General features: G+C 36.9%; 1 protein-coding gene across 3 annotated transcripts in view; it reads right to left on the bottom strand.

The window, feature by feature from the left end:
* Nucleotides 1–16,164, bottom strand: part of MERTK (MER proto-oncogene, tyrosine kinase) — an 86,772-nt gene that overhangs the window by 49,025 nt on the left and 21,583 nt on the right. For all 3 annotated transcript variants that reach the window (XM_087962075.1, XM_087962079.1, XM_087962084.1), the window contains exons 6-8: nt 10,338–10,453; nt 5,572–5,755; nt 4,275–4,426 (exon numbers count right to left, since the gene is read on the bottom strand). In XM_087962075.1, coding sequence (XP_087818201.1) covers nt 4,275–4,426; nt 5,572–5,755; nt 10,338–10,453 — 452 coding nt within the window. The remainder of the gene's footprint in view (nt 1–4,274; nt 4,427–5,571; nt 5,756–10,337; nt 10,454–16,164) is intronic.

The raw sequence follows: 16,164 nt of genomic DNA, 5'->3' as shown, positions 1-16,164 counted from the left end.
TTGGTGGTCATGTGACTGGTTGGGCATGGCTTGTATGTAAATATTATAAATCTTTATATAAATATTGAATTTTTTATAAAAAAGAGCAACTTTTACCCAAAATCAGGCAAAGCAGGCAGGGAGATTGAGTTGCTCACAGAATCACAGATTCATTCAGAGATCTATCTATCTGCCATTGGCTAGATCAGTGTGTCACATAAAATTTGCTTGCAAGGAAACTTCCAAAATTTACTAGCAAGCAAACTCACAAAATTAACTCACAACACACCATGTATATAAATATTGAATTTTTTTATAAAAAAAGCAATTTTTACCCCAAAGCAGGCAAAGCAGGCAGATTGAGTTGATCACAGAATCCATTCAGTGATCTATCTATCTGCCATCGGCTAGCTCAGTCTCTCAAATTTGCTTGCCGTGAGTCTGCACTGAATTTGCTTGCAAGCAAACCTTCAGTCCTAAGGGAAGCAGAGCCGAAGATCTAAAGACTAGCTAGAAAGCAAGAAATCCAACCATTTCCTGCTTCCTAGCTAATCTAAATCTCCCGGCACAGAACAGATGATGGTCGGAAAAAGGAAAAATAGCAATTTTAGCAGGCAAGTTTGCCGGGTAAGGAGTGAGTGGGTGGGGAGCATTCCTACGGGCCTTGTGGGCGGTACAGCCTTGTGTTTCTGTGCAGCTTGGATTAATTGCTTTGGGGAGGTGCTCTGGGGGTGAGATTTCTCTGCGGCCCACCAAAATTTTCTCAAGGCCCACCAGTGGGCCGTGGCCCACTGGTTGGCGACTGCTGGACTAGAAGACCTACAAAGTCCCTTCCAAACTCTGTTATTCTGTTATGTCCAATCTCTTAACAATTCTGAGGTTAGCAGTACATATACAAATCAGTGGTGGGATTCAATTTTTTTTACTACCAGTTCTGTTGGAGTGGCTTGGTGGGCATAGCAGGGGAAGGATACTGCAAAACCCCCATTCCCTCCCCACTCCTGAGGGAAGGTTACTGCAAAATCCCATTCCCTCCCCACCCCACTAACCTGCTTTCCAGCTCTGTTCTCCTGTGCAGGGCAACAAAAGAAGACCCACCCAATCAGCTGGGGCTCAGGAGGCAGAGAGTAGATGGGGGTGGGGCCAGTCAGAGGTGGCATTTGCCGGTTCCCTGAACTACTCAAAATTCCCACTACCGGTTCTCCAGAACTGGTCAAAACCTGCTGAATACCACCTCTGATACAAATGTATAATGCATACATCTCCATTTTATCTAAAAGATTTTTCTGCTTAATACATTTTTCCTCTTCTTAAACACCAACTAAACCTTTAGAAAGTCAAACTTAAAAATATTTCACCTACACTGACTTCACCCTCTTACGTAAGGATGAAAAACAAACAACAGAGGTAACTTTATTACACTGGAGAGCAGGCTGAGCACAGGAGTGTCCACAAAAGGGGTCAAAGGACAGGCAAAGGACAAAATGAGTGTAACAACAACATCAGGCTTGTTTTCATCTTTTTTGTAAAAAAAAACACCAAAACCCATTGGATTCTCTGTGTTGGATACTTCTGGCTGAGTCCTATTAACTGGAGAATGGGGCAGCCTCTTCAGAGAGGGAACAAGTGACACACAATTGCTCAGAATTCTCTAAACTTGCATTTAAATGTCACAGAGAAGACTAAATTGTCATTAGCACCCAAATCAGTTTCAGTTGCCAGTCCAGTTTGATTCCCGGTTAATGTCTAACCTTTGATCAGGCAAAAAAAAAAAAAAAAAGGATTTGGGGATGAACTGTATTAAAAGATAAATCTATATATGAAAAAGTTTTGACATTGCATATTTTATTGGGAAAACTAGATACACAGATTTATATCTTGTTCTGAGGATCAGGAAGTAACCTTTAACTTACCATCTGTAATATAAGTTGCTGAGTTAGCGTCTCTACTCTGTGCTAGTCAGAAGACTGTAACACTACTGTGCTGATTTCAGTATCTTTATGCTGTGATTTCTAAATCCTTAAAATGAACTACTTAAAAAGGGAACAGAAAGCTAAAGTTTTACAGAAAACAAACATAAATAATCTTTTATGGAAAACGTACCATATTTAAATAGCTCAGTGTGATAAAACTCTGAGCAGATATTCATACCACATTGATGAATGTACAATGTGCTACACTTTTGGGTTAGAAAATTAACTTTAAGATAAATAAAGTCATCTGGGGTAAAGAAATGTAAAAAAACACCAGTTATTCTCTCCCCCGCCCCCATTTATCCAGAAAACCTCATTTCTGTAGCATAGCTGTTGTTTCTCTGTTGTATAACACATTTAGCACAATACTGAGGGTGGCCACACTCAGAGACGAAAAGTCTCTGGAGGAAGATTCCCAACTATGCAACATCTTCAGGTTCAAGTGGCTTAATAACATTATTTGAAAAGCACAATGCCAAAACACATCTGGAAGTAAACAGCGACTTATCATCCTGTGTCTGGATTATTGCATTGCATACACAGGGCTGTATTGCATACACAGCCCATTGCATACACAGGGCTGCCTGCCTTTGAAGATAGTTTGGAAGCCACAGCTGGAACAGAATAGCCCAGCCAAGCTACTAGAGGGAAGGAATTCATTGTTGCAGAATTTTCCTATAAAGCGGTGAGGTGGGCCATAATGAATCTTAAATGCAATATACGATTGTAATCTCAATCTTGTGACTGCAATCTCAATGGCAAAGGGATTCATTTCTGTTTATACAGTTAAAGGAGAGGTCAGCACTAATCTGATGTGATTACTGTAATACTAAACAATTCCCCGTAAATAAAATGAGAGGAGTTAGCTATCATTCACCATGATATCCCTTATGATGGCTAAGATGTACATGTAGTCCTTGATTTACTATTCATTTAGTGACAAGTCAAAGGTATGATAGCACAGAAAAAAGTGATTTATGACCAGTCCTCACACTTACAACTATCACAGCATTCCCTCTGATCGTGATAACGATTTGGGAACTGGGCAACCAGCATATATTTATGATGGTTGCAGTTTCTCAGATCATATATAACAATCTGTAATCTTTTCAGGCAGTTTATGATAAGCATGGTCAATCAGGAAAGCTGGATTCACTTAGTGACTATGGTGACTTGCTTAATGACCATAGCAAAAAAAAATAGAATTGGGCATGGCATTGTGATATCTCACTTAATGACTACATCGCTTAGTGATGGAAGTTCCAGTCCCAATTGTGGTCATAAATCAAGGATTACCTGTACAGGAGAGGAATTTGCTTCAGGAAACAGAGTCCATAAACCAGGAAGGGGAACTTGTATGACCAATTTCATTCAAAGGACTTTTTAAAAAAAGTACTTAGGCCATCATATATATGGAATTAGTTTTTCCAGCATCAATAAAACTGGTTTTTCAATTGTAGGAATCTGCCACAGCAATTAAGAGGCAAAAAGCCTTCAGCATATAATAAATTAAGATCTTGTCAATTTGTGGCAGCAGGCAAGCCTCCTGGATGGTACTAAACAATTATAGCTAGTCCCCAGGTTACTTGTTCAGCAATCATCCCAATTGCTATTTTAACTCAAGGAGTAACTGTAATTAAGGTCAAAGAGCTGAGATTCTTAACTTGCAATTAAGACTTCTTAGGAAAGCATTACACCAAGGAGAAAAACTGCTCAGGAAGAGATACTCAAGAAGATGCACAATATTTGATGTTAAGGCCATGCCTGCTGGACAGAGATAAGAGAACAAAAATGATGACATGTCCTTCTTTTGTGGGAAGTCTGATTACTCTATATAAGAACTATCTGTTCTTTTCAAGGTTCTTGCTCTCTGTGGAAAGAGGATCTCGGAGAGAGAATAAAAAAGGAGGTAATCAGAAAGAGAGAAATGGATAGTTTATGTTCTTGACACAATTTCTCATTGATCATTTCCTTTTATATCATATAGCACGAGGCACAAAAAATAAGAAAGCATGTAAAGCTTTCTTTCAGATGTGGATCATATAAAGTGATCCACATCTGATTGCTTCATAGATTTTTGGCTAAGATCAAGTGTAAGGGAAGGAAAAAGATATTTGGTTCAGATTTTGAAAAGCTGTAGCTAATGACAGGATAGAAGGCATAATTAGATGGATCTAGTCTGATTCTTGATAAAATAGCTTGTATTCATAACATGATATTTCTTATGGCACCTAAAAGGCTGGCAGTTGTTCGTGTTTTTTAAAAATCCTTTCTTTGGGATAGCCAGTGTTGACTATTTAATTGATATTAATTCATACGTACAGATCGTTCTGATGTTTGCCACACATGAGAGATCCTGTAGCTCTGAAGTTTACCATTCATCTGTGAAGCAGGAGGCTTAATCCACTTGACTATTACTGAAGAACTGGATTCGTTTATAGAGATTGTGACATTCAAAGGGGGACCAGATGGAGCTTAAGAACAGAACAGAGAAACAAACAAAATAAAATTAATCTTTTGGGTGGAAACAGAAAAAAAGAAACAACAGGAATAAAAACAATATTTACTGGCTTGGTTCTCTAGATCAAAGGGGGGCGGGAATTTTAGCAGGCTGCCTTTTACAAATGAGTATTTTCCTACATCTCTTTCTATATGTTCAATCCTCCCTAAATTATAGTCTATGAATAATAGCAGAATCATAACATATATTTTCATTAAGAACAATTTGTACTAAAGATCCAGAGGAATGGCGTATGTATCATTCAAAAAGAAAAGCAAGTAAATGACAAAATAATTACTTGTAGGTCATTATCTTACTGAGTCCATAGTTTTGTTAGTGCTTTTCATTTTAGAAAGTTTTTTTTTAAAGAGTTATATATGTTACTTGCATAATATTGTGCAGATAGTCATATATTAACAAAATGGAATAGGCATGGGAATAGGAGAGGCTCATTATTGAGCCACCAATTGTAATCAAATGTAAAATTGTGGCTAGGAAAGAGAATATTGCTCTATAGAACAAAGTGCCTCTGGGCATTCAATCAGCCCAGAGATTTGTTTGTACAGACTGGAATATGCATCTGTCTCATTTCATGCCACATTTATTTTTGTTTGCCCTTGCCTTTATTTCAGTACACAAATTTAAAGGAAAAAGGCAAAGGTGGAATTCAGCAGGTGCTGACCAGTTCTGGGGAACTGGTAGTGGAAATTTTGAGTAATTCAGAGAACCAGCAAATACCACCTCTGACTGGCCCCGCTCCCATCTATTCTCTGCCTCCCAAGTCCAAGCTGATCGGCTGGGTCTTCTTTTGTTGCCCTGCACAGGAGAATGGAGCTGGAAAGCAGGCTAGTGGGATGGGGAGAAAATGGGATTTTATAGTATCCTTCCCCTGGAGTGGGGAGGGAATGGAGATTTTACAGTATCATTCCCCTGCCACGCCCACCAAGCCACGCCATATAACCGGTAGTAAATTTTTTTGAATCCCACCACTGAAGAAAGGGGCTTATTGTTAAACCATAGAGCATCGGAAATTTTAGCTGACCTACTGCAAATATCCTGGAGAACGATCCTTCATTCATCTGTTCGCTACCATCATGCTGCCTTGTTGATAATTCTTACCTCCTTCAGTTGTACTAGCCATAATCCAAGGGCTGAGGCTTGACCATCCTACTTCATTCCTACAAGAAACACTGATGTTGTAATCCTTCATGGCTGATAGACTCTGAATAAGATACTCATGCGGTGGTACAGAAGTGTTAAAAGTCATCGTAGAAGTGTTACTTGGTGCATCGACTTCTTTTACCTAGTTTAAAAAATGTTAAGCAAATACAGTTAAGGAAAGAATGCTCTGAAAGTATCTTTTCAATTATCCATGCTTAATTTTCTGTTTGAAGAAGGTGGCTGAGGAGTCCTTCTTTGCCAGGGCTGACAGAAAGCATTTTGATAACAAAAAGCAGCAAAGGGTACTCCTCCATGATGAGCACTGGATGGATTGTAAGAATGACTTGGGCCTATCTGGAGTCCTGCCAGTAAATGAAAGTAATGCTGTTAACAATCTAAACTTTGCTTGTTTTTTTACAAAAGTTGATTAGAACTAAAGTCAAAGAGACTCGGGTGGAATTAGGTTTATGATTGAAATTGTTTTGAAGGAAGTAGCCCAAAATGTTCATATATTCAGGTTCTCTATGACTCCCACAAAACTCATTGCCTTTTACTTGCTACTGTACCAGAGGTGGTATTCAGCAGGTTCTGACCAGTTCTGGAGAACCGGTAGCAGAAATTTTAAGTAGTTCTCCGGCAAATACCAGCTCTGACTGGAGATTTTACAGTATCTTTCCCCAGCCACGCTCACCAAGCCACGCCCACAGAACCCGTAGTAAAAAATTTTGAATCCCACCACTGTACTGTACTTCATTGTTACAGGTTTTGGCAACTTGCTTTATACAATTATAATGTAAGGGAGGCCATTCTCTCAGGAGACACATCAAGGCCATCAGGAACAGTCAGTGAGGCAAGGTCATATAATTATTTAGCCAATCAGATTTGACTATGGAGGTCATCAGAGAGTAAAAGGATGGCACTGTCTCGTATTCCCACTTGTAGTGAAAAACTGCTTGGCTCCCTTTTATAGGCATTTCAATGTCATAGTGAATAAGGGAAGATACATTTCACAGGATTCCCAATCCATACCTGAGCACACACACACATACACACATGCATTTAAGCATGCACAAAAATAGGTACCGTTTCAATTCAGTCTTTTCAGCCTTTGCAGCATTCAATAAATAATAGCATTAAATACTATTGTACCCTCTGTAAAGAAAAGCATAAAAAGCATTCAACAGTGCTATGAGATGCTTTGACAAGTAAATGGAGAAGTAATTATAACCAGCTGTTCCTATTTTTGGATTGTTTCATTTCTAAGAGATATAAATATATACCTCTGGCTTTTAATTTTCTCCATGTAGTAAAAAAGGAGGTGGAAGAGATTACTTGATTTAAACATAGTAACTAAATCATGATACCTTTTAAAAGATCAACATTTCAGTAATTTTAGTCCAGTTTTTGAATGTTTTACATACAGTGCTTTAAAAATTAACTTTGATTTTTTTTTATACTTTCTGGCTCAGAATTTTATTTCTAGTTTTCATTTGTGCATGTAGTAGTTAATATAAAATATTAACATTTGGAATGAGGCTTATTTTTTAAATTCTTTAATCTATTGCCAGAGCTTCAGTAACAATGCAGTATGAATACCATCAACATGATGACATCCGGAAAAAGAACGGCATTTTCCACCAGCTGTGATAGTCCCTAAAAGCTGTTTATTCAGAATAGTTAAAAGGTAATGAGGGTGGCTTAAATGGACTTTATGCCAGTATCATATAAAAGGAAACTGAAAAGCTAGGCTCACCTGCACATAAATTTGCCAGGAAATCTTTCCTTAAGTTTCATTTAGGTACTAAAAGCGAAAACATTTGTCCAGGCCACTCAATGGAATGAATCATGTTTCAGGAAATGCTGATGAGGCCTGGCTATCAACAAGGAAAGGCACTTCCTTGGCAGCATGAAGCAATTATTTAAAACCATAGCATGATCTCAAAGACTACAAACCTGCTCTGCGGAAGTGACTCTGTGCCCTTATATTTTCTTTTGAGGAATTGGGCTTTCTGTCTATGTGCAGTTTTTACTTTGCCATCTCTGGAGTTTTCCATTTGTCAAGAAACAGTCACAAAAGAAATAAGGAGCAATGGCCTTATGGCTCTAATCCAAACTATTCAAATGTAGTATTCAGATGTTTTAGACTTTTCTCACAGTACAACTAACATCAAGAGATTGGAGATACTTCTCAGCTAATAACCAGTAGACATGGGAAGCCATTCAACAGTATAGGGAACTAGACTGCTAATCCAACTAATCGGCAGCAGGTTCAGGCTTTCAAATAAATCTTTTTCTCAGCCATATTTGAAGACATTGAGGACTTTTTCACTTTTCTATTATTTTTCTTCATTTATCTTTAACTTAAAAACTATATTTTTAGTCTGTGGTAAAAAGACCTTCTGTAATAAAAATTATATATGAGAATAATTTTAAAAAAACACAGCAAATATCCCAAAGTGATGAGTCCCAAAATGAAAACCTAACTCAGATACCAAAAGGATGCATCTAGAGTTAAAGCTCAGTTATATATTACTCATAAATATATGTAATAAAACCCCCAAAGTAATTTGAACATTAGACCCTATATATGTAACAAAATGTTTTCTTTGCACAACATTTTCTTCTCTAAAAGCTAATAATTTCTGAATATACTAGGGAATGTGCTTTGTCAATTATTACCACTATTGCATTGTAAAAGCTAGATGAACCATAACCATTCTAATCTCCATTAATACCTCTAGTGTACTGGGTGACCCTGGAGACGTATTCTCTCCCAAAAAAAGAAATGTTATAAAGGTAAGATATCTTTTTGCACAGCTTTATAAGGGCACAGAGAGATTAGTACAGTAACCAATACAAATACCTGCTGTGTTTTTATATTTTCAGAATATAAAGCTCTTCTTTCTGCTTCCTTTCAGGCAAAATATATACAAGCAATGTCTTCCTCCTTTATCATTTATGAATGATAAACAGACTTTGGTCATCCAAACAGTAGGCGCAGTGAAATTATGGAATTGATTTCTATGAGTCTGCTGTGCTACAATTGGGATTAAATTTGGCCTAAGGCTGTAATCCTGTTCAATCTATAATTACACTAAATTCACCAGAAGCTAATGGAATTCAAAGAGTTAAGTTAAGCAGACCTCTCTTCCAGGAATCTCACAAATAAGAACAGTTACTGTGAACCCAGAAGTCTCAGAGAAGCCAAAAAAGAAGAAGTAAGTCTCCCACTTTTCAGTAGAAATAAAAATGATTGAGGAGTACTTATTTACACAGAAGCCCACACTTCTTGACATGGCTGGACTGTGTACAAAAATGTACATAGCAGCACTTTGAGTTATTTAAATGTTAAGTGGCTACTGCCTAAGGTTATGCAACTTTAGATTATTTCTATGTTTTCCCCCTTTGATAATTACAGGAATCCTGTAGAACAGATACTAAACAAAGGAAAATGGATAGATGTTCAAAAAGTTCATTAATTCATTTGTTGAGGAGCTTATACAGCAAACATTCCAGTAATCAGAATGTGGAATGCAGTTAAAACCAGCCTAATAAACACAATAGCAGTGGGGAAAAGGCAGGGCATTTGGAAGCCAGCATAAACAACATGCCCACACAGATAATGTGGTTAAAAAAAATCTGGCAAGAAGTAAAAACATTTAAAGGGAAAGAAAAAAATAGGACCTTGTGAGTGGGGCACAGTTTCAAAAATAAAATAAAATACAGAGACTTCACAAAAGTTGACACCTATCATCCTATGCAAATGCTTGTTGTGAGTAGAGTGGATGCTAAGAGAGATGGATCAGCATTGCAATAGCTGCCCCAGCTTCATTTTCATGGCTTCAACCATGATTCACTAGAACCATATCTAGAAATCTGCATGCACTCTTTAGAGTAGGCATGATTCAAGGCCAACATTTGAAGGCCCACATTTCATTGCAGGGGGGGTGATCCCTACAGACTTGTCCTCTTTAAAAGCAGCAAAAAGCTACATCTGTTCATATCTTGCCAAGGACTACTCGATTGTTGGTCAGGTATTAATCGTGTTAATCTCTGTTTATCTGGATGTTGATTGTTGGCAAGGAGGAGCTTTGGTCTTTTTGCTATTTTTAAAAAATGCTATTGTTTACAAGCAGTAAACAATACCCCAATTAAGGAATCACTAACTCAGACAAACAATCAAACAATAAACAACAGACTAATAAAGGAACTACCAATAACATTCCCAATAACATTGACAGGGCAAATTACTTGTATATAAACAGAGAACAAACCCCACTCCCTTCTAGCATACCTAGTTGACTAATGAAATGTCTATAAGAATTCATCCCCACTTAACAGAAAGGATAAAGGAAGGAAGGCTGTCAGGGAATTTCATTATTTTTGCTAAGATGTTGTTGTTGTTGCTATTATTAATGTTCATCTCAACCTTCAGGATGTGGAGCTGTTTACATTTACCAAACCAGCTTTCCCTATCTCCTCTCTTCCTAGATCATATTTTTCATCATTCCAATAAAAGATGGCCCCTTGGTTTCACTGACTGGGGTTGTTGCGACTGGAAGGCTGGTTTAGCAAAAAGAAGAGTGCAATCCCAATACACTCAGGAGAATATCAGCAATTATTTATTCTGCAGCCTTGCTGTTGAAAACAGAAAAAAGTAAACATTATATAAAACTTCACATTAAAAAGCACTACAATAATGTTAAATATGATTTTCTATTTACCAGAATACTGCAGGAATTGAAAGGCGAATAACCATCAAACCCTGGGACCCAGGATAGCAGCACTGTGTGGGCTCTTGCACTCAGAACATGAACCTTCGTAGGTGGAGATGGAAGCCCTGTGTTAGAAACAAAAAGATATTCATAAATAATTCTCTCATTTATGATTGTCAACTTGTCCAGAAAATCTGTTTGATATTTGGGATGGATATTTGCCAATGTATTGGAAAGCATATAGGATTCAATGGATCCCCTCAATATTATTTTACTCCATATTGATTTTTGTCTCAGCTTTTTTTCAAGGAATTGAAGGTGATGAATGCAGCTTTCTTATTGTCATTTTTACAACAAACTTGTGAGTTGGGCTGATATCCAAACTTATTCAGTAAACTTTGTGAGGATTTGAACCTAAGCTTATCTGACAAAAATCCAGTATCCTTTCTCAGCCATTTCCAAGCAAGCACTTTCCAGTTGTTTTGGAATATAACCTTCATTCCCCTGTCCAGAGTTATCTGGGAATGATGGGAATTATAATGCACAACACATCCAAGTTTAAGAAAGCTACTTCAGCTTTCTATCAGGTAGCCAAGCCAGGAAAGTATGGGAACTTCACATGACTGTTTGAGCACCAAATCCGAACTCTGCCCTTACCCGGAGCTTTGACTTTTAATTTAGACTTTATCCTGTAGCCAGAAACCCTCAAATTAAAATTTTAAAACAAATATTGAGTAGTGCAGTCCTGTAGAGATCTACTGAAAGGAAAGCTAGCCTGAGTTCCATCAATTTTCCTTCTGATTGGGCCTCCGGTTTGAGCTTCTTCGGCGACAGACCAAAACCGCATCTCTGCACGGTTTCGATCCGTGCTCGCTGCCGGCACCCCGAGCTGGCTGGTTTCGGAGCTAAGCCACCCCGTAGAGGTGGTGAAGAAGGGGGAGACTGCCTGCAGGGTTGAGGAGAGCTGCATCTCTCCTCCCCAGCTGGCCATTACTCCCCTTCCCAAAGGCGGTTGTAGCAGTGGTCAGAAATGGCCACCACAAAGAAGAACTTGACCGGAAAAGAATGTGCGGGAGGAAGATAAGAAGAGAAAGTTTTGGTTGACCAGGTCAAATAGCAAAAACAACAAATAAGGTATCCTGGAATTGAATCTATTAAAAAAAACCAATAACATTGTTCCCTAAGAAGATTTCTAAGCTGCGAAGGAGAGAGAAAAGGGAAAGGATTTGGTTTTTCTCTCCTCTTCCTATACTGACAGCTAAGAGACTTAAGCAAGAAATTGGAAAAAAATCCACTTTGACATTAATAGGCATTTAATGTTGAAAATAAAAAGTCAAAGGGATAATAAAGATTTCTGGACAATTAAAAGCTTTTGAAAACAGGAAAGGAGAGCAAAAGAATAAAAGGGCAGGATCTGGAAGGGAGGAGACTGCCTGGAATTAAAAAGAACTTACAGCAAAATCTCAACAAGACTTCCAAAAGATACAACTTAACTGAAACATCGCAACAAAATAGTAAAACCCCAGGAAGAGAAAGTGAAAAAATAAATAAGAAGAAACAGCCTGGGACTATTTGGATTATTTGGTGATCTCTGGATTCTTGGTTATTGCATTTGAATGACTAAAATCAATCGGGTGGTTGTTTAAAACTGTTTAAAATGGCTCCACTTTTAGAAGAACTGAAAGTGGAACTTAAAAAGTACAAAGAAGATGCACAAGAAGGGAGAGGTTCTTTTGGCTTCGTATTTCAGTTCTTAGAAATGGAGATTTGGAATTATGAGAAACAACAAGAAATGCCTGCAGAACAAGAAGATTGGGACAAAGAGAAGCCATCTTTAATGAACAAGTAATCTTAGATAGGGGGGAAAAAGGAAAGGGGGGAAAGAGAATGGAAAGTTTAAGATTGGGAAAAACAACCCCCAAAAAGAATAAAGTGAAAAATAAAATCAGAAAGCAACAGAAGAGGAAAATGCAGAATAGAGAATTAGAAGTAGAGACAAGGGGGTAAAAGGGGGAGGGAGAAGAAGAGAGGGAAGAAAGAAAGGAAAAGAAGTTATAAAGGACAGAAACAAAATATAGAGAAACAGGGCCTATTTAGAGATAATGGGTGAAAATCTAATGGAAAAAGGGATTCTGCAAAGGTACATAAGATAGTATTGTTATATTAGAAATAGAAATAATTTCAGAAAATATGAAACAATGTATGATTAAAATGTTTGATAAAATAGTTATCGTAACTTAGTAGAATGCTTGTCAATAAATAAATGTAACAAAATGAATATTTAATTATTTACAAAACATATGTGAAGAGAAATAAGGGAAAAATTAATTATGGAGATTATATGTGTTTTTAAGGAAGTATGATATTTAATTGAAAAGAAATGTTAAAGATGTTAAAACTTTAATGATTATTAATGATAGAACTGAATTGGAATGGAATGAGGGTTTATAATTACATATATATATATTTTTTAAAGAATATAGTGTGTATTATAAGAATGTATCAAGCAGAATTCGGTTGGAAGTTATGTATTATGTATTATATTGAAGGTCATAACCTTAAGGTATATATTGAAGTTTAAATAAGAGTTGAATGGATATAATTAAAAGATATAAAGGTGTCATACTCCAATTAGTAACTACAGGAGAAAATTTGTTTAGTGAGAAAAGATAATATGAAATTGAAAAGAACAGACAAAAGTATAAATATAATGATTTGAATTGAGATGAGATAATCAAAATAAAATTGAGAAAATTAAAAGAGGGAAAAAACTATATAGAAAATGTAGAATAGTGTAAGATATGGAATAGAACACAAAAATGAGCATGAAATTGAGTTTGTGTCTGTATAAAGAAGTTCAACCCAGGACCATGCTATTTTCAAAAAAGACGTTTTATTTGTATTTTGTGTGTGTGAAAACCCAAATAAAACTTTATTAAAAAAAAAATTCCCTCTGATTAACAGAATAGGACTGCAAACTTAAGATCACTTCTATATGTTGCTTGACAGTGAGATGTTGATATATACATTTAATTAATCAACTTTATTAAATAAAGTATATTGAGAGTCCACCAGCCTAACCATTACACTGTCACATATTATTAATGAACATATTTCAACCTATGAGATTTATTTATTTTTCCTGAGAAGGCCAGATAAGCCAGTTTTAACAAGTAAAACCATGAGAACTGTTCTTTCCATGCTAAAAGTGGCTCCTTCTAAGCAAGCACCGAAAGATAATGGAATGTATTTAGTATTTATTTGATTTGTCAATCGCTTACAAAATACAGGTATAAGAATAAATATAGTTTTGAATACGTGAGATAGATACTTATAAGAAAAATAAAAAAAACACAATAGGACAGGGACAGTAGGCACGTTTGGTGCGCTTATGCACGCCCCCTACAGGCCTCTTAGGAAGGGGGATAAGGTCAAGAGTAGACAGTCTAAGGTTGAAGTTTTTAGGGTTTGGGGAAGAAACCACAGAGTCAGGTAGAGTATTCCAAACATAGACCACTCTGTTGCTGAAGTCGTATTTTCTGCAGTCAAGTTTAGTGCAGTTAATCTTGAGTTTGTATCTACTGTGTGCTCTTGTATTGTTATGATTAAAGCTGAAGTATTCATTTGCAGGTAGGACATTGCAATGTATGATTTTATATATTATATTTAGATGGGACTGGAGGCATCGTAGTTCTAGATTTTCTAGGTCTAGAGTTTCAAGTCTGGTGGCATAAGGTATTCTGTAATTAGTAGAGGAGCGGAGAACTCTTCTTGTGAAATATTTCTGGACTTTTTCAATTGTGTTAATATCAGATACATAATATGGGTTCCAGACTGATGAGCTGTATTCAAGTATAGGTCCAACAAATGTTTTGTATGCTCTAGTTAGTAGTGTGATATTACCAGAGAAGAAGCTACGTAGGATTAGATTAACAACTCTTAATGCCTTTTTGGCTATGTAGTTACAGTGGGCTCTAGCACTTAGATCATTTGAGATGAGTACTCCAAGGTCCTTGACAAAGTTTGGATCCTCAACAACTATTCAGCTTGTATTTTATTTTCTGATTTTTTCTGCCAATATGTAAGACAGAACATTTATTTGTTGAGATTTGAAGTTGCCATTTGATTGACCATTCTGATACATAATCAAGGTCTTTTTGGAGGGTAGTAGTATTGTCTGTGGTGTTGAATAGTTTACATCATTGGCGAAGAGAACGCAGTTGCTCTTAATATGATCACAGAGGTCATTTATATAGTGTATGAAGAGAGTTGGTCCTAAAACTCTGCCTTGGGGGACACCACTGTTGACAGGTACAGAATTTGATAGGACGCTCCCAATTTTGACCATTTGTTGTCTGTTTGACAGGAATGCTTCTATCCAGTTATGTAGGTGTCCAGAGATACCATAAGGTTTTAGTTTTAGTAGTAGTTTGTCGTGTACCACTGAATCAAAGGCTTTACAGAAGTTGATGTAGATTGCATCTATTGCTTTGCCCTGATTGAGTTGTGTAGTCCATATGTTTTTGCAGTGTAAGAGTTGCAGATTACAGAATAGTTTTTTTCTGAAACCAAATTGTTTATTAGAGAGTAGGTTGTTTGTCTCTAAGTGGAGGATAATGGATTGGTTAATAATTGATTCCATGACTTTACAGGTGATGCAGCATAAGGAGATTGGTCTGTAATTTTCAACTAGGCTGGGGTCTCCCTTTTTGAAGATGGGGATGACCATGGCTTGTGACCATAGTTTTGGCAAGGAGCTGGTCCTGAAAGATTTTTCAAAGATTATGCTTAGAGGTTCAGCTATGGCAGTGGATAGCTTTTTTAAGAAGTAGGCACATATTCTGTCTGGTTCAATAGATAGGGATGTTTTTAGATTGCGCGATGCTTTTTCAACAATGTCTTCTGTAAAATCGATATGTATTAGATCATTGTAGTTGTCTGTGGTTCGACTAGGAAGTACTGGGCTTGATCCATTGCTGTTTGCAAATACTAAGCCAAAGAATGTGTTAAAGAGGTTTGCTTTGATGGTGTCATCGTTGCAGTCTTTGCCATTAGGTCCTTTCAGGGGTGGGATGGACCTTGAGTCTTTTAGTTTGTTGTTTACAAAATTGTAGAAAGCACAGGTGGAATTTGTGCGTAGAAGATTTTCCTCTTGTTTAATGAGATAATTAGTGCATTCAGTTTTTATCTGGTGGCATAGATTTTTGTATCGGCTTTTGAAGTTGACAACGTGACCAGATTTGTTTTTTCGCCAAAGTGATCTCTTTTTGGATTGAAGCTTCCTTATTGTTATGGGTAATCTGTTTTTCCTGGTTTTGGGAGTTGTTATTGGTACATATAGTTTGATGGCTCTTTTGATTTCTAGTAAGAATATGTTGTAATGGTCTTCAACAGTATTGCATCCAGTGAATAGAAATTGCCAATCAAGGGAAGAGAGATAGTTGATTATAAGATCATAGCTGCCTTTTTTGAAATTATAATTGGGGATTTTGTCGTTGTGATGATTTTTGTGTGGACGTATGTTGAGACAAAAGTCAATCATGTTGTGGTCACTGTTGGAAAAGGGTTCTTTAATTTGTATTCCGTAAATTGAATTCAAACTATTGCAGAAGATGAGATCGAGGCAGTTGTTAAGCCTAGTATTGTTCGTTACTAATTGTTCCAGTCCCAGATTTGTTACAGCATTGTAGAAGGTTGCATGTATGGGTTCAGTTGTACATTCATTTAGGGTCCAGTTAATATGAGTAGACTGAAGTCACCAAGAAAGATAAAAGTGTGTGGGTAGGATGCTGCCCATGTTAGTCGTGTATTTAGCTTGTTTACATGTTCGATGTCA

Source organism: Notechis scutatus, chromosome 1 (assembly GCF_049901735.1).
Source record: "Notechis scutatus isolate UNSWTSFEM ecotype Mainland chromosome 1, rNotScu1.2, whole genome shotgun sequence".
NCBI classification, from domain to species: domain Eukaryota; kingdom Metazoa; phylum Chordata; class Lepidosauria; order Squamata; family Elapidae; genus Notechis; species Notechis scutatus.
The sequence above is the reverse complement of the archived record's forward strand: the minus strand, read 5'-3'. Positions and strand labels throughout refer to the sequence as shown.